This window comes from Toxotes jaculatrix, chromosome 5, assembly GCF_017976425.1.
Source record: "Toxotes jaculatrix isolate fToxJac2 chromosome 5, fToxJac2.pri, whole genome shotgun sequence".
In the NCBI taxonomy this organism is placed as follows: domain Eukaryota; kingdom Metazoa; phylum Chordata; class Actinopteri; family Toxotidae; genus Toxotes; species Toxotes jaculatrix.
In genome coordinates, this window is record NC_054398.1 from 2,282,895 (window position 1) to 2,301,546 (window position 18,652).

Sequence of the window (18,652 nt, forward strand, 5' to 3'; positions counted from 1 at the left end):
GCCACAGGTGCCATCACGTGTCGTGTAAACGCTGAGTCACTCATCAACAACCCTATCACCTCCCTGATACGTCATGTTCACCGAGCGCTACCACGGAGAGAAAAACACCAGCAGCCAGGGAGGGTGGAGGACAAAGAGGGAAGAAAGAGGGACAGGGTGACGGAGGAAGACGGAGGAGTGAAGCAGCAGGTTTAAAGGAGACTCCTATCAGGTGTTTAGCTCCGCCTGTCTGGGTCAGTGCACTGAAAAGGTCAAGCAGCCATTTTAAAGGTCAGTGTCCTGCATGCACACCTGGAACAATGGACACAGCAGCAGTTTGGGTAATATAAGTACGTTTATAAGTAAATAGTAATTTGAAAGGTCCCCTTCTTTTACTTCTCTCTTTCTCTTCCTTCTCTTCACTCATCCTCTTTTATTCCCAGTCTTTTCCTTCCCCTTCCTCCATCCTCCCATCCACCTCTCCCTCCCTTCCTTCCATATGCCTTTCAACCTCATCTTACCAGTCAGTCTCCCACTCTCTTCATGTACTCCGCTGCTTCCTACTTTCCTCGGCTCTTCCTTCATCCCTTCCTTCCTTGCTTCCTCATCATGTTTTTCTTTCTCTAACCCCACCTTTCCTCCTCTTAGCCTCATGTTTATGCTGTTTCATCTTTGCTGTTTATTATAAGAAGAAAAATTACGAGTCATATTCTAAAAATAAAAAACTCTGGCTGTGAAAAAGCAGCAGAGTCACAGAACCCAACATATGCATCAGCACCTGTGGCAAAAACAGAAGTATGTCATAAAGCAGATGTTGCATATGTAACTGTACCAACACTGAATAAAGTTTGGTTCACATGAAACCCTCATGGTCTTTGGTAGCCGCTGTTTGCTTGCGTCACACAGACTGACAACCACAGCCTTCCTGCTGAGGACAGATAGTGAATGGATAAGGGGGCAATCGAGCGCACATTTCCTCCCGTTTCCCGTCATCAAGCAAATATCATCATTTCACATCCTGCGTTCCCCCGGTTTCATATTTACCAATAATCCCCACGGCAGTAGTTCCCAAACAAAAAGACATTCAGCAGTGACCCAGATTTGAAGGGCGACCGAGGTGACGTGACAGCCCCGTTCATTCAAAGACCCTCACACCCAGAGATCACACAACAACATAAACATGTCATACGCCCGTCATACGTGTTCGGGGACTTCATGTGAAGCCGCTGTGTGACGTCATCACCGTAAAGAGTCACTTCCCTGGATGATAAACCGCTCGCTCTACTTCTCTAATTGCTAAGGAAGCAAATTGCTGCTGGGAGGACGTAAACACACTGCTGACCTGCACAACACTGTCAACAACCGTCAACAAGGCACCCCAGGCCTTCGCAGAGGAGAGGACAGAGAGCACAGCTGTGCGCTGTGGTTTGACACGGCAACTTTCTATGAAAACACAGGTTCAAAAACCTTTTCAAGACTAAAGTTCAAGCGTTTAACTCTCGACTCACTCCAATTAAGGAATTAATAACAACGCCGACAAATTCCAGCCGTATCTGTTATCAGGAAGTAACACTGCATGACTGCTGAGGGAACAAGATAATGTATGTGGGAAAGCAAATGTCAAACATGTCACGTGACGAGAAAAACAATGTCGAAACAGAGCACTGTGTCAAAGTAGCACGGTGCTATAGGACTATAGGACTGTTTGGTTATGATTAGTCAGCAGTTCCACCACTGTTCAAGCAACATTTCCAGTAAAACCTCTATCACTTCAGCTACAGGTTTAAAAAAGTCCTGGGAAGCTGTTTGCTGTTTGCTTCAGGATTTTGGATACAACAGTTTTCATCTTCTTCGTCACCCTTACCAACAGAGAGCGGGATGTGTTGATAAGTGAATTATTAAAGGTCTTTCACTAAAAGAAAAACAGAAACAACCACAACTGCAACAACAACAATAACACCAGCAACAAGAGAGCTAACAATACACTAACACTAACGCGTGGAGGAGTAGCATCAGCTGCTGGCAGCTCAGTACGACAGAGGAGGGGAGTGTAACAGCTGGAAAACTGTAAGTAGCCCCACACTTCCATCCAAATATAAGGTTAACCCAAACAAAACTATAAATCAGATTGTGATGAACCTCACATGTGCAGCTCTGATTATCGAGGAATGTTACTGTGGAAAATAAGCCTATAAATTGTGCTGCTGTGAGCCGCGGTTATTCCCTGTAGGAGCAGGTCGGCGTGCACAAACACACACTCACAGGCACACGGTGAATCAGAGGACTGATCGTGTCCAAATGTCTTTTCAACAAAAACCAAACAGATAAAAAGCTTTGTCGTATAAGATGCGACTTAATGTCAGGGTGCGACTTACGAAAAGTGAAACTTTCAGAATGTACGTTTTCCAAATTAGAGTCAGTCTGACATTTAGAGGGTGACTCCTCAAAAATAGGCCACAGTCTCACTTCTCACTGTGGTCTGGGAAAGGCCACACTTCAAATAGACAGTACATCATTGACAATTCTGTTTTTCAATTAGACACCAAAACCTGATTGGCCGAACATACTTTAAAAAAAAAAAAAACATGGCCACTGGCGGCGGGGGAGTGGGGAGTCAGACCATCATCTAAAGACGTCCCAGAGCTCTCTGATTGGTCCAGAGCGTAGAGATGAACGTCTGAACTGTAAACTGCTGGAGTCAGTGCCAGTGACTCATTTTGCAGCCTCCACCAAAGGTAATGAGAGACCGTTTTAAAAGACAACCACTTCATGTGTTAGCTTGAATGTGTCACATATCATAAACTGAGGGATTCACACGAGTTCTGGTTCCCACATGATGCTACAGGCTGAACATCATTTAACTTCTCCCCGACTGCAGTTCCTCTCATCGCCCTCTCATTACTGACTCCACTCCTCCTCCACCCTGCTCTCTCCATTTCTTTTTCAAAATTTCTATACACATCATTTTCTGCCTTTGACAATCTCTCACTGTAGAATCATTAAAAAAAAAAAAAAACAAGGGGCATGACTTGACCTTTGATCCCTGTCTAAATGTCAGACGTTTCACGATCTGTCTCTTTCTGTCGATACACATGCTTGTTCTCATCTCTGAAGCTTTTCTTACTCTGCTGTTGACTGTGGTCCAAAACCACAGTCAGAAATAAAATCGCTTGTAATGGAAAATTTGTGGACTTTATATGACGTCTTGTAATCCACTTTATCTGATACTCTCATGCTTTAAAAAAAAAGGGTGCACAGCTATAGCTACAACTGAGACTGAAAAACAAAATGTTTTAATACAGCACAATGTATTAAAACACATTTTAAAGTTTATTCTGCACTTTGTTTTGCTCTAATTTGAATTTTGTTGAACTTTACTCTTCCTTCTTCTGTGTTTACTCTGAGGCCCACGTCACTTATACACTCTTACATTAGCAAGGACAAAGAAATACATAGACTGAGCTTTAAATAAATAAATAAATAAATTAAAAAGTGTGTTAATCAAAGGAATAGTTTGACAACAGACCACTCTCATGTGTCTGTTAAATATTAAAACTAGAACCAGGAGACGCCGTTTTTCTCACTGTAAAACACCTGTGTGATATTTCTTTGCCATATTCTTGTCAAACTTTATTTAGTATATATTACTTCGAAACCTTCTCAGTCCTACAAGTGCTCAGGTCCTGTGTCAACAGGCGCTGACTCCGAGAATCAGGGTTCTGATGAACAGTCGCTGCAAGTATTCTGTACAAGACTGGATGAGTTTTGTGAAAATACTTAGAGTCGGGTTTAATGCAAACTATACTGTGGAGGAAACAGGTGCACCAAACAGAAAGAGACATCCACTCCATCTAACAAACACAGGACAGAGACATTACTGGCAATATTCTGCCACAGATAAGAGACGCATTCCGTCCCCTTCCTCGGCCCACAGCACTTCGGTCCCCACAGCCGCACCTTCGCTAGTGTTTGCAGCACAAAACACAAATGAGTCTGAAGGAAAAATCCCCTCTGACCTCATTCTCTTCCTGAAGCAGAGGGAGCTTAACCATAGCATGAAACAGCTCTTCAGACTCCACTGCCTCAGCAGAGCCTCAGCGGAGCGAACGTCACATTCTCTGCTGTCCATCAACTGAAAAACACACGTTCCCTGATTTAAAAGCAAAGGATCTGCTGTATGATCATGTCATTACCCACGTCATTCAGAGAGTTTGAAGAATAAAAAGGGGCTGGGCCATAATTAGTTCTTTGTTTTTCTTTTTTCTTTTCTTTTTTTTTAAATATAACAACCTTTGACCAGATGTGCTGCAGAGGAATTCTAACAGTGGTTTAGTTGTGTGGTTTTCAGCTTGTTTGGAGGGAGATGTTCACTGAGGGCCCAGGTTTTACAGGAAGTTCTGTGCCGAACTATTTCTTGCCTGTTTGCGGTGACTTCCTTTTTCATCCCAGGAAACAGTTCCAGAACATAAGTTCCAATGTAATGACAACTTCTCAATTTTTCACTTCAGTTTTTGTACAAGTTTAAAAAAAAAAACGTAACATGATAAACAGTGAGATTCAGTGGTAGGTGTAAAATTTGGACAGAGGCAGGCTATTTGTTTGTGTAGGTTCATGTATAAAAGACAAGTAGTCCAGAGTTAACAAGCAGCCATCACATAGTAACATTAGCAAACATACAGTCCCTGAGAGTACTCTTTATAAAATACACAAAGAAGACGTGCTAATATACCGTGAGTGTTTAAGTTATACCAGTGTGTGTTATCTTGCTAACATAATGCAAAGCAGCTATGGATCAGTCACTAAATCATGCAAACTAGTAACCAAAGTACCACAGTGTGACATCAATGAAACTTAAAATGCAAAGAAGATTAAGGCCTGAAGACTTGAAGTTCAACGAGTGTCCAGCTATAGAATATGTGTTTGTGTGTGTGCGTGCGTGTGTGTGTGTGCGTGTGTGTGACTTCCCTCTGTCTTCACGACTAAGAACAATCTCTAACAGAGAATGACCTGAATGCAAGGAGCTTTCCTGCACAGACGCACATAACAAGGCAGAATTCGGGGAACGAGTCCAATTCCTATCTATTCTAAATACTATAAATCAATATGGCAGAGTGCTATCATTGCCAACTATAACTCAAATCTTTGTCTAATAGCTGCACTGTTCAAACAAAACTGGGAGGATCCAGTATTTGAATATGAACATGCACTGCAGCCAGTTCTGGAGACCCGCCCAGAACCTTTAAAAGCTGTGTGTGTGTGTGTTGTGTGTGTGTGTTGTGTGTGTGTGTGTGTTGTGTGTGTGTGTGTGTGTGTGTGTGTGTGTGTGTGTGTGTGGGGGGGGGGGGGGGGGGCTCACAGGTTGTGGTCAATGCATGTTGTTTCTCTTCCTTTTTATTTTGAATTAAAACAATACCACCAATAAGGTCTGGCAGCTCCGTTATCTCGTGGTGCTTCTGCTTTGACAGGCAGAGTGATGTACTGTGTTATCAGCTGATATCTGAGCGTACTTCACACTCACATCTCCCTTCACTGTTCTGAGCTTTCTCTTATACAAGTTTTCTCTTTGCAACTTGAGCATCAAAAACTTTGGCTTTTTTTTTGTTTTAATGTGACATATGGTGATTATCAGGGACTTTTGCGCTGTGAGCAGAGTTTCCTCTGTCTTTGCACAGCCCGTTACCAATCAAACCGTTCTGTTCAGGCCTAGTTCAGAGATGGCTAAGATTAGGACCGGGGCCGTAGTTTGGGCTGAAGCCTACTTAAAGAGAACGAGGTTGTGTGAGGATGACGCACTATCCAACCACATCAGGAAGCTGACTTGTATATGCTCTCTATCCTTTTTTTTTTTTTTTTTTTTACAGAAGCAGGGGCTGTCATGAAACACAAACTGAAACGTGGCAGGCTGTTGTTAGCACTGCATACATAAAGCCAGATTACACATTCTTCAAATGAAAAGGTAAATTCATAAATAGCTCAGCTCAGCGTACGCAGGGGTTTTGATGCTTCAGTTTACTTGGTCTGATGTGACAATACTGAAACACGACATAGTAATTCATTTACTGCTGGTGTTTAACTTACATACGTCATAGCCTCTGAGTGATGCTGAAGCTGGGAGGAAAAGGGGAAATAAAAAAAAACAAACTGGTAGTCACATCCATACATTGGAGAGCTGGAGCTTTCGTCTCCTCCTGTCCTTTTCTTCATTCTACACATCAGGTTTAAACACAGCAGTAAAGCAGCTTGGTCTAACAGCGTACAGGTGTTGTCTCTAACGGCCCGTGCATGCCCGATGAAAGGAATGCCAGTGGTTTCTGGTATTTTGGCATAAACTGAGATAGCGACTGAAAATGATTACACAGATGGATGTGTGCAGCACTAACTACAGGCATGGAAAAAAAAAAGGGGGAAAAGTCAGTTCCTTTAATACACTGTGTGTATGAACACACACACATACGCATCTCAGTGAATGACATGTTATATTTATGACCTCTGAAGCCAAAAGAATTTACTTGCAGTAGTTGAGGGCAGCAAAATAAGACTTGCAAAGTAAGAGCAGTATCAGATGACCGAGCGGTCCTCAGCTGCAGATCGTTTTATGGCCAAATAAAAACGTAGATGTGACTAACATTTAGATTATTCTTTGCTATTAAACACCTGAAACACAGAGGATCACAGGAACCCTAAGTGGCTTAGAAACAGGCTTCTTACGTAATCATTAGACCTTTCAGACCCCACACCACGGCCATAAGACACTCGAGACACCCTGATTGATTTCTAGAAGGCTCCCGTCTCTCGCCTTGCTACCTATAACGAGCCCCTCGTGCTCATGGCACAACCAGATTCCTTTCATCTCAGGCCTTTTGTGTGTGAGGCACAACACAGGAAGTGCTCGCCTGCACTAGCGCCCTTATTACGCAAATGTGATGTAGGTTTCTGACTACAGTTATGGCAGGCAGGTCTGTCAAAGGAAAGAAAAGTGAGTCACAACTCTCCCAGTGAACACACACACACACACACACACACACACACACACACACATCATTACATGTACATAAAGAAAAATGCACTCATTTATGGAGAATGAAGCCTCATGCGTTCACACATTCCTCCCTCAATGAGTAAAAATCACAGAACAACTGACTTTAATATTGACACCATGTAATTTTCTACACAACTTTCAAAATAAGACAAAAAAAATTCAGCAGGATTTAAAGGGGCAGTGTAAGAACTGACCTAGGATCAAATACAAACTCCAGATGAAACAGGTGGTAGGATTCGGGCTGTCCTATCGTCAGAAACGGCGTCCCTCCCCCTTCCCCTGTGCCACAGTTGGACTGTCCATCGGCATGATGGGACAGATCCTGGTGGGCTACCATACCTGTGGACTGTCAAAAAACTCCAGCCACAACCGAGTTTGCACTGGTTCGTGTTGGACTGAGGACAGACTGGACACTGGACAGTGATTCACCGTCGCCTCTCGAGGCACAAAGTGATATGACGGGACGGGGCCGGGGCCGGGGCCGGGGCTAGCTTGTTAGCCTGCTAACGTCAGTAGATACCTCTACAACACAATTCACAGACGTCTGACATCATTTCTTCACAGTCTCTTGATAATCTCAGCTCATTTTTTTCCATGTTTTAAACTAAAGTTTAGGTGCAGAGGTTTAGGTTCTAGGTTAAGAGTCTTTTAATGAGCAATGCATTAACTTAAACAGGATTCATGTGATTTTTGTTCCTGAAACTAATGAAACCCTCTTGGCAGCCACGCTCAGTTTCACAAAGCTCTTTTCTCACAGTCATCTCAGTTATTTGCAGTGCGTGGGGATGTTGGAGACGCAGAGTCAACGCTCTTTGCCTCCTTGTTGGAAGTAGTCTCTCTGTGTGAGAGAGAGAGAGGAGCAAATGGGTCAGCATTGTTCTTCTGCCCACATAACCGCTCTGTTCGACACCAAGCACAACAACTCCACTCAGGAAATGCACATTCATGCTTCACCCTGAACAAAAGCCTCTTCCTCATATTTCAGCCTTTACAGAGAGAAGAATAAGTGATATCGTCAACAAGCCGACTCGCAGACACATGATCGCTGTATGCTTGCCGTCACCATTCACGCACACAAACACGCAGAGAGAGAAATTCTGAATAAAAGAAAATCAAAACAAAAGAATTTTGTCATCATTTCTACCATTTAAAGTTTATACTTCTTCAGTTTCCTGATATAAAGTCAAAGAAGAGGAGAGCGTATGATAAATTAAACCGTTTTGAGTGGTGTTCATATTTTTTAGTATGTTAACTAAATGTGCAGCGTTGACGGCAACTGATGGCTTAAAAGCACTGAGCTACACTGTTCCCTTTGAGAACATTTCCATTGGTCTCTGAGGGTTTTTACAGGAGACGTCAGCCAGTCCAGGACAGACAGTGGGCTATTACGTTTGGCTCTCTGAGGCAAGAACAATACAGGACCAACAATAAACATGTGAGGTCCTTGGAAAGACAATGCTTGAGAAGTGCTACATGGCACAAGGCAGCAGCATTTTTTTTTTTTCTGTTAAACTACTGTCTTCATGGTCAAAGAATTAACTTTCATACTCACTAACACCTGAACTGCCAGACAAAAAAAAAAATTGATACTGGACAAAAAGTCGTTTATTTTTGCTTTCTACACTATCTGTGTTAGTGTTACGGAAAATATTGTGGTTATGACAAATATGATGTTGAGGTAAAGTCAGGGTTTGACAACTACGGCACTTACGGTCAGAGAAAGATTGAGATTACATGAAATTCAGATCTATGATGGAATGCAAACTCCTGATGTGCTACACCCCTGGATGTCCACTTACAATCCATCAGACTGTAAACACTGTGTTACTGTCTGCTTACTGAACTAATGCAGTATGGATGGACAATACTGGGCTGGACATCATGTGATACGAGTAAAAAGTGTTTTTGACGAAATTATCTGCAACATTTTTCATTTAGAAACATATTTACACTCAGCGGTCACTTTAATAGGCACACCTGTGCACTCTAATGCAATCCAACACAACAGCTCTGCCATATGTTCTATCTTTATGAGGCCCACAATGCTCCGGTCTTGTTGACGCCATTGGAGGTGTTAATTCTGGGAAGTGGCGACACAAAAATACCACAGTGGTGAGCCTCTAAGGGCAAGAATGAAAGAAACCTTCCGTGAATTCTGTCCTCGGAGACGTAGAAATAAGTTTTTCCTAATTCCTGTTCCCACAGAGACGGTTTCCTAGTTGTTGCCGAGGGCTGCTGTCGACTGGCCAAAGTTCAAAGGCTGAGCCCATTTCTTCCTGCAACCACAATCAATAAAGACTCACCGATGATTAGTGGAGCTCACAGCTCGTCCATTTAAAACCACATCTAGGAAAATGTGATCAGAGCAACACAACAAAGCCCCTAAACAGCAGATGCTTATTTTACTGGACATTAACTGAAACTGTGAACTCTAACAAAAACCCACAACAGACCCAAATATACTGCACTACCTGTGTTTGCTCAGGTGTGAGCACAGCTCCTACTGTCACTCAAACAAGAGTCTAACCTGAGCTGGGACACATGTAAAACAAAGGAGATGAGACACGGTCTAACATTAACATCTAAACAGCATAAAAATAAGCAGTAATTGTCTAAAGCCTTGTCTTTCTCTGCCAGACGTGACTCAACTCCACAGTCCGATTGGTACAGATGCTGAGCGCTGAGTGCAGTTACAACATCATAGGTTTCACACAGTTATATTCCTTATGAAAGTCCATGTGAATGTGTGTCCAACAGAGGACCAGAGTCATGTGAACTGAACCTGCACATCCAGTAAAGGAAAGGACATTTTATTTATTTTAAACATTTCCTGATCACATTTGGAGGAACATTTGGAATAGGACAACCTTCAATCGTCTTCAATCTCAAAATGTAAAAGTGTGGCCCCTCCAATTTAGCTGGGGAACAGTAAACGTTAACATTTCTTGTCGTTAGTGTCTCATACTAAAACTTAACTAATTCCAATATCCTCCACTGATCAGTCCCAACTGATTCATTTTGCAAGCAATCAGGACAAATGGTGTCTGCCTGCCTGAAAAAGAAAAGCCTCAGCTCTATGGTTGCAACATGTTACTGACTTTCTCCAACATCAAGCTGTTTTCATTGGTCCAGATCCACATTACACAGCCAGTCCAAACCAGGAGACATGCTAAGGTCATTGGCAATGAGGCAAGAGAACCCTAACCCTGCTCAACAGGGAACATTGAAGCTATCACTCAACCCTGTTCATACTAATACGCTCACATCCAGCTAACATTATTAGCCTAAAACAGTCGGTGTGCTTTAATGAACGGCTCATGCAACGTATAATTGATCTCAGGGGGGTTGATGACACAGAAGAGCCGGCACTGAAACTGAGCTTGTGTTGTGTGCTAACAAACAGGAACTAGAAGAACTACAGAGTCAATGAAGTGCAGGGGAACAATGTATGAATCAGGTTCTTAACATGCAACCTGTCCAATGGAAGAATCTGCTGAGAACAACAGTAAACGGTGTGGATCCATGAAGCCGTGTGGTGTGTTTACACGATTATCTGCTCCCCAGGAGGAAGCAGCCATGACCTAATGTTTCATGATCAAGTGTTGTCTACCTGAGAATGTTTCATAGATCCCTTGGTCTATAATAAATACTCTTTCATATGATGGTGATGTCATATATGTGACATCCACAACAACAAGCTAATGTACACAAGCAGGTAGTGATGTGCACAGTTAGCTCAGCTGACATTACTGAGGTTTACAGTGGACTATAAACGCAGTAACCTGCTGTAAACAAGCAGGTAAACTGAGTTCAGGTGAGTTTACCCTTCACTACATCCCCATATCTGCCATAAAAACAGCCTCCAAGACACTGCATACCGCAGTAAGCCATTCAGCACACTCCTCCAGTGTGGGTGTGATAGGCAGACATCCAAAAAGCCTCTAACAAGGTGTGTTGATAAAACAATGGGACTGGCTTTGTGGAAAATGTCAGAAGTGTTGATGATAACAGAAGGGGGAAATAAAGGCTTTTATTATTTCAGCATTATTCTTCTGAATTACCAACAATTACAATCGATTACACACAGACATGTATCCTGTTGTGGTTAATAATCACACTGTGTCTATGTCCAGGACGGTGAACATAAACAGTGTTAATGCTATAATGTAGAAAATAATGATCATATTTTATGTTAAAATCTTGATTTCCTGAAAATATCGATTTCTTTCAGTTTGGATTGCCAAGCACAGGTCACAGCTCTATCCTCCTCTATCGCTCGGCCATCGGTTACATTATCCATGCATATTATTTATGATGACATATAGGCCTGTTGACATTGGACTGATACACTGAGTAGGTGCGGCAGCTGATCAACAGGACCTCAGCCGCCACATCAGCAGCAGAGGAAATATCCTCCATGTGTTCACAGAGCCAAAGCTCAACCGGCCTGTGAGATTATTAGAATAATGACGAATATAATTGAAGCTGGCAGTTTGATCAGAGCATCTTTTCTTTCCACTCCGCACACCTTCCGTTCCACAGACAGGAAGCAGCACATCAACACCAGACTGTTATGGGAATGGAGGCTGCTGCTGGGATTCTCAACTGGTTTCATGTCACCACACACCTCTACGCTACCCTGAAGCTCCCGCTGATGGGTTTTATTCCCAAAGACTAATGAGAGAAGACCTTTGTTGTTCCGAATTTGAATTTAGATTTAGGTGTTAAACCCATTCAGAGCCTCCTCCTACGAGGACACACATACAGGTACACACTTCAGGGACCCTGTGCGTCCTCTGCACCTCCAGTGTGAGAAGCAGAAGGCTACAGGTCACAGGTACGTGAACATGTGTTGCACAAGGATTGATGGAAAGGAGTGGATGCGGGGGAGGAAGGTTGCAGGCCGCAGCACCAATGTTGCCGATATTATCAGCAGAACAGCCCGTGAAAGCTGTGACACGCTGCCTTCTTGTAAACTGCGTCAACAACAGACTGTGCGTAATCTCGGTGCGCGTCTGCTGCGTCCAGACAAGAAAAGACAAACACCAAAGCTGCCTGTGGAATGTGAAACGCAGCATTATACGGCCTCTCTCTTACACACACACTTACACACACACACACACACACACACACAGAGAGAGAGGAGGCTGGAAAGTAACTCACGGTGGCCGAGGTCAGGCTGCTGTCTGTGAGCGTGAGGTGGTGCGGCTCCCACCTCCGCAGGAACTTGGAGGTGAGGATCTTGCTGAGGAAGGTGCGGGGGTGTTTCACCACGCACACCTGGATGTCCCCCTCGTGGAGCAGCTTGTATCGCATCCCGCTGCTGCTGCAGTGGTGCAGGGACCTCTTGCACGGCCCTGCGCCCAGCTTGGTGTTATTATTGCCCTCCGACATCTCCCCCAGCAGAGGCTTGTTCTCCTCGCACTGATAAAACTGGTTGTTGTGCAGCTCGTTTCCCCCGCCGCCGCCGCTGCCGCTGTTGAAATCCATAGTTCGGTAATCCAACAGTTTATTGTTTCCAAATGTGAGTTTCAGAGAGGGGAGGGTGAACGCGTCGCGACGAAGGCAAGAATCCTACATGTATATAAAGAATAGAAATGGATAAGGTCGTTCGGATCGAGCTCTAGGTGGGGAGAGGGGGGGGGGGGACCTACCTACCAACCGCTACAACACGACCTCGGTTACCGTAGACAAGGCCGGGACAGCCGCTGAAATGCCACCAAACAGCGTCTTACGGCAGGATATCCAGACGGGGAAAGATTTTTGTGACACAGTTCAAATAATCCACCATTTTCCTACCCGCATAATGCCCCATGAATTGTCTCCACGGTGCGCGTCTCGCCTCCCCCCTCCACCAACGAGCTATTCAATATGTTAGGGCCATGGCCTTATCCATTCCGTCCGCCCCAATGCCAAACACAATAATCCACAGCGAGGAACGCATGGGAATGAAGAGAAAACAGGAGAAAATATCCAATGGCGGCGGATCTAGGCTCCTCCGTGGGGTTTTGTGGTCATTACAGGCTCACTGGCACGGTTTCCTTTTATTCAGTCTTTTCCCCTATCTTGGTGTAAGAGAGCCAGCACTCTCCGGCAGCACCGTGCCGATTGGTCCCTGCTCGTTCATGTGATACCGGACTGACGTCAATGGGGAGGCGAGCGGATGAGCCGTGTGTCTTTTGCGCTTGACTGTCTGCCGAGGGCGCACGCTCCCCTCCCCTCCCCTCCTCCAACACACCCCCTCCCTCCCCCTTTTTTTGTGTGTGTGTTGCACAGGAACATGGAGGACGGCGCTGCTCTGAGACTTCAAGCGAATCCACCTCCTCTTGTTTTCCTTTCACTGGAAGTGATGCAGCTCGTTCACATCCCCATCCTTTTCCAGGGAAAGAGTGCCGAGCACGGCCCGGACTGACAAGGCACTGATGCATCAACATGTGGGTAAGTGATGTCATTCACAGAGTTTGGGGTATTGTGTAGATATTAATCTACAGGACCTTTAATCTGCAGCATCATAGGCTGGAAGTGATGATCAGATAACATCAGGCAAGGCTTTGCATTTATTGGAAGAAAATTCTTGATGAAGAGAATTCAGATTTTATCACAAGTCATTTTACCATAGAATTATCACTGATCGGTGCCATAATCTCAGTCTCATTTTTTTTAATTGCTCAGATTTTTTTTCATATTTATTTAGTTAAATGTTTAATTACTGTGTGGATTTTATTTACCAAAATCAAAGTCAAGTGCAGGATGGTGGAACTTTTATTTACTTGTTATTTTGTTTGCCTAAATTTAGTAAAATAATAATAAAAGTGTGGCCATACTGGAACTGACTCATAAAATGCACCACAGTGTTTACATTTTAATTCCAGAGTGTAAACTCCCCCCAGGTTGCTAAAATCCGGCTGAAATTCATTTGGATTTTTTAATGTTAAAGATCCAGTGATCACTAAAGTGTACGAGAGCAAAAACTAACAAATGGAAAGGTCACAGTTGCCATGTCAACTAAAAGTTTACAATGAAGTAGTTAAACAATGATAAAGACTTACTTGGCACCAGGCCCAGCCTGTGCTAGCTAACAGGATGGCTCCTCAGGCTGTTGTTTTTTTCAGTCGATGACACAAGTGACACAATATTTGTCATTTCTAATTCCCTCTGTTTGATAAGTAGAATTGGTCATCTTTTAGTTTGATATGCTCCCATTTCTCCCATCACAACTTTAGGATGATTTCAGAGGATATTTCAGATGTTGGTTTTTTTTTTTTTTAACCTTTGACCTTTCCTCTAGCACGACCATTTGACCAAAAGTTCCTCTTACACACAAAAACAACAAAACAAATAAAACTCGACAGATTGCTGTGAAACCTCCAAAGCATATTCACGCCTCTCAGAGTGTGAAGCCTCTCCATTTTGGACACGTCATTAATTTTCCTCTGTCGCTACCTGATGGTCAGATTGAACACAAATCACAGTGTTTGGAAGCCATGAAATTTGAGAATGAACTTCTTTGATTTTACTGATCCCACGACTTCAAGATATGTGCATCCACATGAATGAGATATTGCCCCTGACCTTAATGACTCTATGATATATTTTGTAGTACGACCATGAAGTAAAATCACCTTAAAAAAACGTTAGCTGCATCAACATATTTATTCTGCCTGAAATATTCTCATTGTATTGTGTAATTAATCAAAGCCTTTAGGGGCCATTAGCTGTCAGTTGTACTCATCTGGATGATGAAATCCACAAGATCAAGATAGGACTCAGGCAGGCTGAGTTATGGTATGGTAAGAAGCACACCTTGCCACACCTCGGTGGAGATTTATTATCTTTGTCATGGATACTTCAGCAGAGCGGATGTTGAACAATACAGGGATCTGAAGTCATGCCTTCCACTTGAAGAACCACTCCTAACTCTAACAGTAACACTCAGACACCTATGAATCAGGCTCGTATTTTGAGACTGCTCAATATATATAGAGACAGGCTATGGAAAGATTCCAGGTAATTTCTTTGAATTGCATCACTGAACAACAAGATTCAGCAGCATTTTGAGCACCTTTTCAGTTTCTCAGTAATTGTTCTCTTGTCAGCGTCACAGCTTGTATATCATCCTGTGAAAGAAGTCAACAGGGAAACTAAAGGAAACACATGCAGGTGTTTACACAGAAAGCCTAAATACACCGGCAGTAGGGGCCAGCGACATTTATTACATGTAATCTCTTTCTAACGAAGTGTCAACTCTGTGGTTTTTCTGAAGCATCCCAGTGATGAGTCTGATTATCAGATCTGATGGCATCACATTGAAAGTGAGCATCAGTGAGAAATAAAAGCAGAGAGAACAGTCAGTGGAAATGATTTTATCTTATATGGAAGCAGATCATGGTCCAACAGTAAGTTTGAACAACTGCCGACATAAAATAAAAACTAGACTTGAGAGAAAAACATATATAATGAAATAAAAATAAAACTCTTATTATGAATGATGAAATATTTCACGATGAGATGAGTTTTAATCGTTTCCTCAATTATTTCACAAATTGTTGGTTCATTCAGACAGTCTACACAGTTTATTCATATGATTAAAACTGAATTAGAATTAGGCAAAAAAAAAAAAAAACAACAACTTCTTAGGACTGGAACAATTTTCAGAGGGACCTGAAATTGTCAAACCTGATAATTATGATATATTATTATACTCTTGGTCAATGATTACTGAGTCCTGTACTACATACTGTTGTATGTCTGCATTATTTGTGTTTATTGCTGATTTTTGAAGGATATAATGATAATAATGATACTGGAAAATTAGCAACCAATTAGCAACCCTATACACTGCAATCTCCAACACACTGTGGATGTGGTAGCCTGTAGCTAATGCATGTATGGGTCTATAAAATGTGGGAAATTTCCGTACCTCAAATACAAAACAAGTGCACTTGAGGCACAATGTGGCTTATAATTTATACACATAGGGGATAATATCATCTGTCAAATGTGGGTGGAAAAAGCCTGTGTAATGACATCACTGTCATCACTGTTTTTAAACTCCCAAAGGAACGAGCCCGAGGGAGCGAGGCTGTAGAAACAGTGATGAGCGTTGGGGCAGAGCAGCACGGTGCAACTGTCTGCACAGAATGTAACTGCCAGGGAACAGAGACATCACAGTCGCCAGTCTCAAGGGTCCCAACTCAACAACAACCACCTCAGTGTCACCTCTGAGGTTTCCACATGTTCCCGCCGGGACGTCCCGCAGAGCTCATAAAGCCTCTTTTTTTTTTTCCATTCTACCCACAGTCCCCCATCAGCACAGTCCTTCCTGCTGCAACACCGCCGGCACTCCAGCCAGGATTGGTCTGGAGACAAGTTACAACACGCCGACCAACCCACCGGCAGACTATCTGCTGTTGTGTCAACAGTCAAAGAAAGCCAAAGGGGAAAGAGTGCGGCAAGAATGTTATGTGTCATAGAGCCAGACTGATGTATTGATTTGGCAATAATGGAAATTATTTTTTCTGACAACATTAAGTCAGTACCGGAAATCCAGAACCAACGTGAATTATTAAATCAGTGTATCAGATACAGCCTCTGTCAACAGTTCAAACACAACACAACCTGAATTCAACCGATGATTGTCTGTGGGAAGAAAACCCTGAAACTTTTGATAAGATTCAGTACAAAATATGAAGAAATGAAACTTTTTGTTAGTGTAATGTACATATGATTTAACTTCAGAGAAAAGCAAAATGGTACTGTGGATGCTGTGCTAACGTGTTACTGTTTGTTGTACGTTTAGATTGTTAATGCTCCTTTACTGATTTTTCATTTAAGCTCCATCAGTTGTGTAAATATTCAGTGTATCTGTTTGCTGAGAAAGTGAAGATTAATCTGAGCAACTACCATTTTTTCTTTTAATATTATTGTATTACTTCTTGTGTTTTGTAATTTTTCCTTGCTTTTTTTATTTGAGTATTTTTTCTTTATTAGTTCTTTAATTTATTTTCAAATTTTAATTTCAAATTTTCTCAGTATTACCAGTTTGTACTGCTCCTATTGTATGTTTGTATTTGGTTTTTCATTACATTTTACACTGAGTACTATTGATTGTCTAAAGTCGAGCCTGTACCGTCACTGGGCAGTACCCAAACTGTCATCACATGACCAAATGCACCTTTTCATGAGTGTGACGAAGCACTGGCCGAAACGTGTTGCTCTGATCAGTGTTAATAGAAGATCATACAGTTTTATGAGCAGAGCAGTGCCGTCACAGGTCAGGTCACAGGTCAGGTCACAGGTCAGGTCACAGGTCATCTGCGTGTGTTTAAACTAGAGGTTGGATGATAAAGTATTTTTCAGGATGATACTTTTCATTTTAAATATATAATAAGTTGTAACTCATTTAGCCACTGATCAACGTGTACACACACAAACAAAACATAATGGGATCGGACATACAGTCGACCACTTTGGTTTTAATCTGATGTGACGTAAAATGAATGACACTCACGGGCAGCATCTTACAAAACTTCCTCATGCATCGGTTACAAAAGTACAAACTGAAACAACAGTTTCGCTCCCTGTCTTTCACAACATGACTTTAATTGAAACGAACCTCTTTTCAGTTTCGACTGCAGTTATTTTCCCTTATTGTATCACGACACAGAGATGTTCACATGTGAGATCAAATGTTGTTTAGGATACAGAGCAGCTTGGAAACTCACTGTAGTATTTACTGTAAATCATTAGACACTGTGGAATGTTAAATGTCTGGATCCAAAAAATAAGGAAGCACAATATTCAGAGTCAGGCCTCAACACATTGGCCCCGCTGATTTCTGGTGTTTGCACAATGATGATGATGAGCTCCAAGAAATCCTTCAATATTCAGCTGGAGTGTCATATCAGTGGGAACGTACTGTTTTTTTTTTTAATGTGCGCGCTTCAACTGTGGTTTGGCACAGTGGTAATACTGACCATTACTGACCTTTACTGACCTTTACATTTATTTCACGTGATATAAAAAAAAAAAAAAAAGCTCAGGTTAACATGGCAGTCTGTGGTCATGGTCAGTGCACTCTGTGTACGGGGGGTTATTATAAAACTAAGTCATGTCATGTCACAATTTAAACATCAAGACACAGAGAAACATGTCCTCTCTCTATGTTTTGATGTTTAAATTGTCCCTGAAGGTTGTTTTTTTTTTTAAAATCTGAAACTGTGAAGGCAAAGCTTAAAAATTAAACTGTGAATCTGTAAACAATTTAATCCAATGTAGTCTTAAGTCCGACCTAATGTTTGTCCATGTATTAAAAGGTCTTCAGCCTGCTGCATGTCAACAGGGATAAAATGGTGAAGACTGAAGACAGAAGAGCCAGTGGAAAACTGTCCTCTATATTTATACAGGGTTCACATTTTTTGTGACAGACCGCGTCTCTTTAGATTTACGATGACACTAACTTGGCTCGTTTCTGTGCTTTACAGATGCCGTTATTTGGAATAAATGAGCGATTACATGTGATTTTACCCTGCATTTGTTTTTTCCTGCCTTTACAGGAGCAATGCTACACATTAACAAAATTAGTGGCAATACAAACAAACCAGGGATCCATTTGGACAAACATTGCTCCATCAG

At 42.4% G+C, this 18,652-nt stretch overlaps 1 protein-coding gene across 1 annotated transcript in view; it reads right to left on the bottom strand.

The window, feature by feature from the left end:
- Nucleotides 1-13,144, bottom strand: part of LOC121182126 (c-Maf inducing protein) — a 37,435-nt gene extending 24,291 nt beyond the window's left edge. The window contains exon 1 of the mRNA XM_041038477.1: nt 12,182-13,144. Coding sequence (XP_040894411.1) covers nt 12,182-12,508 — 327 coding nt within the window. The 5' untranslated portion in view covers nt 12,509-13,144. The remainder of the gene's footprint in view (nt 1-12,181) is intronic.
- Nucleotides 13,145-18,652: the final 5,508 nt, after the last annotated feature.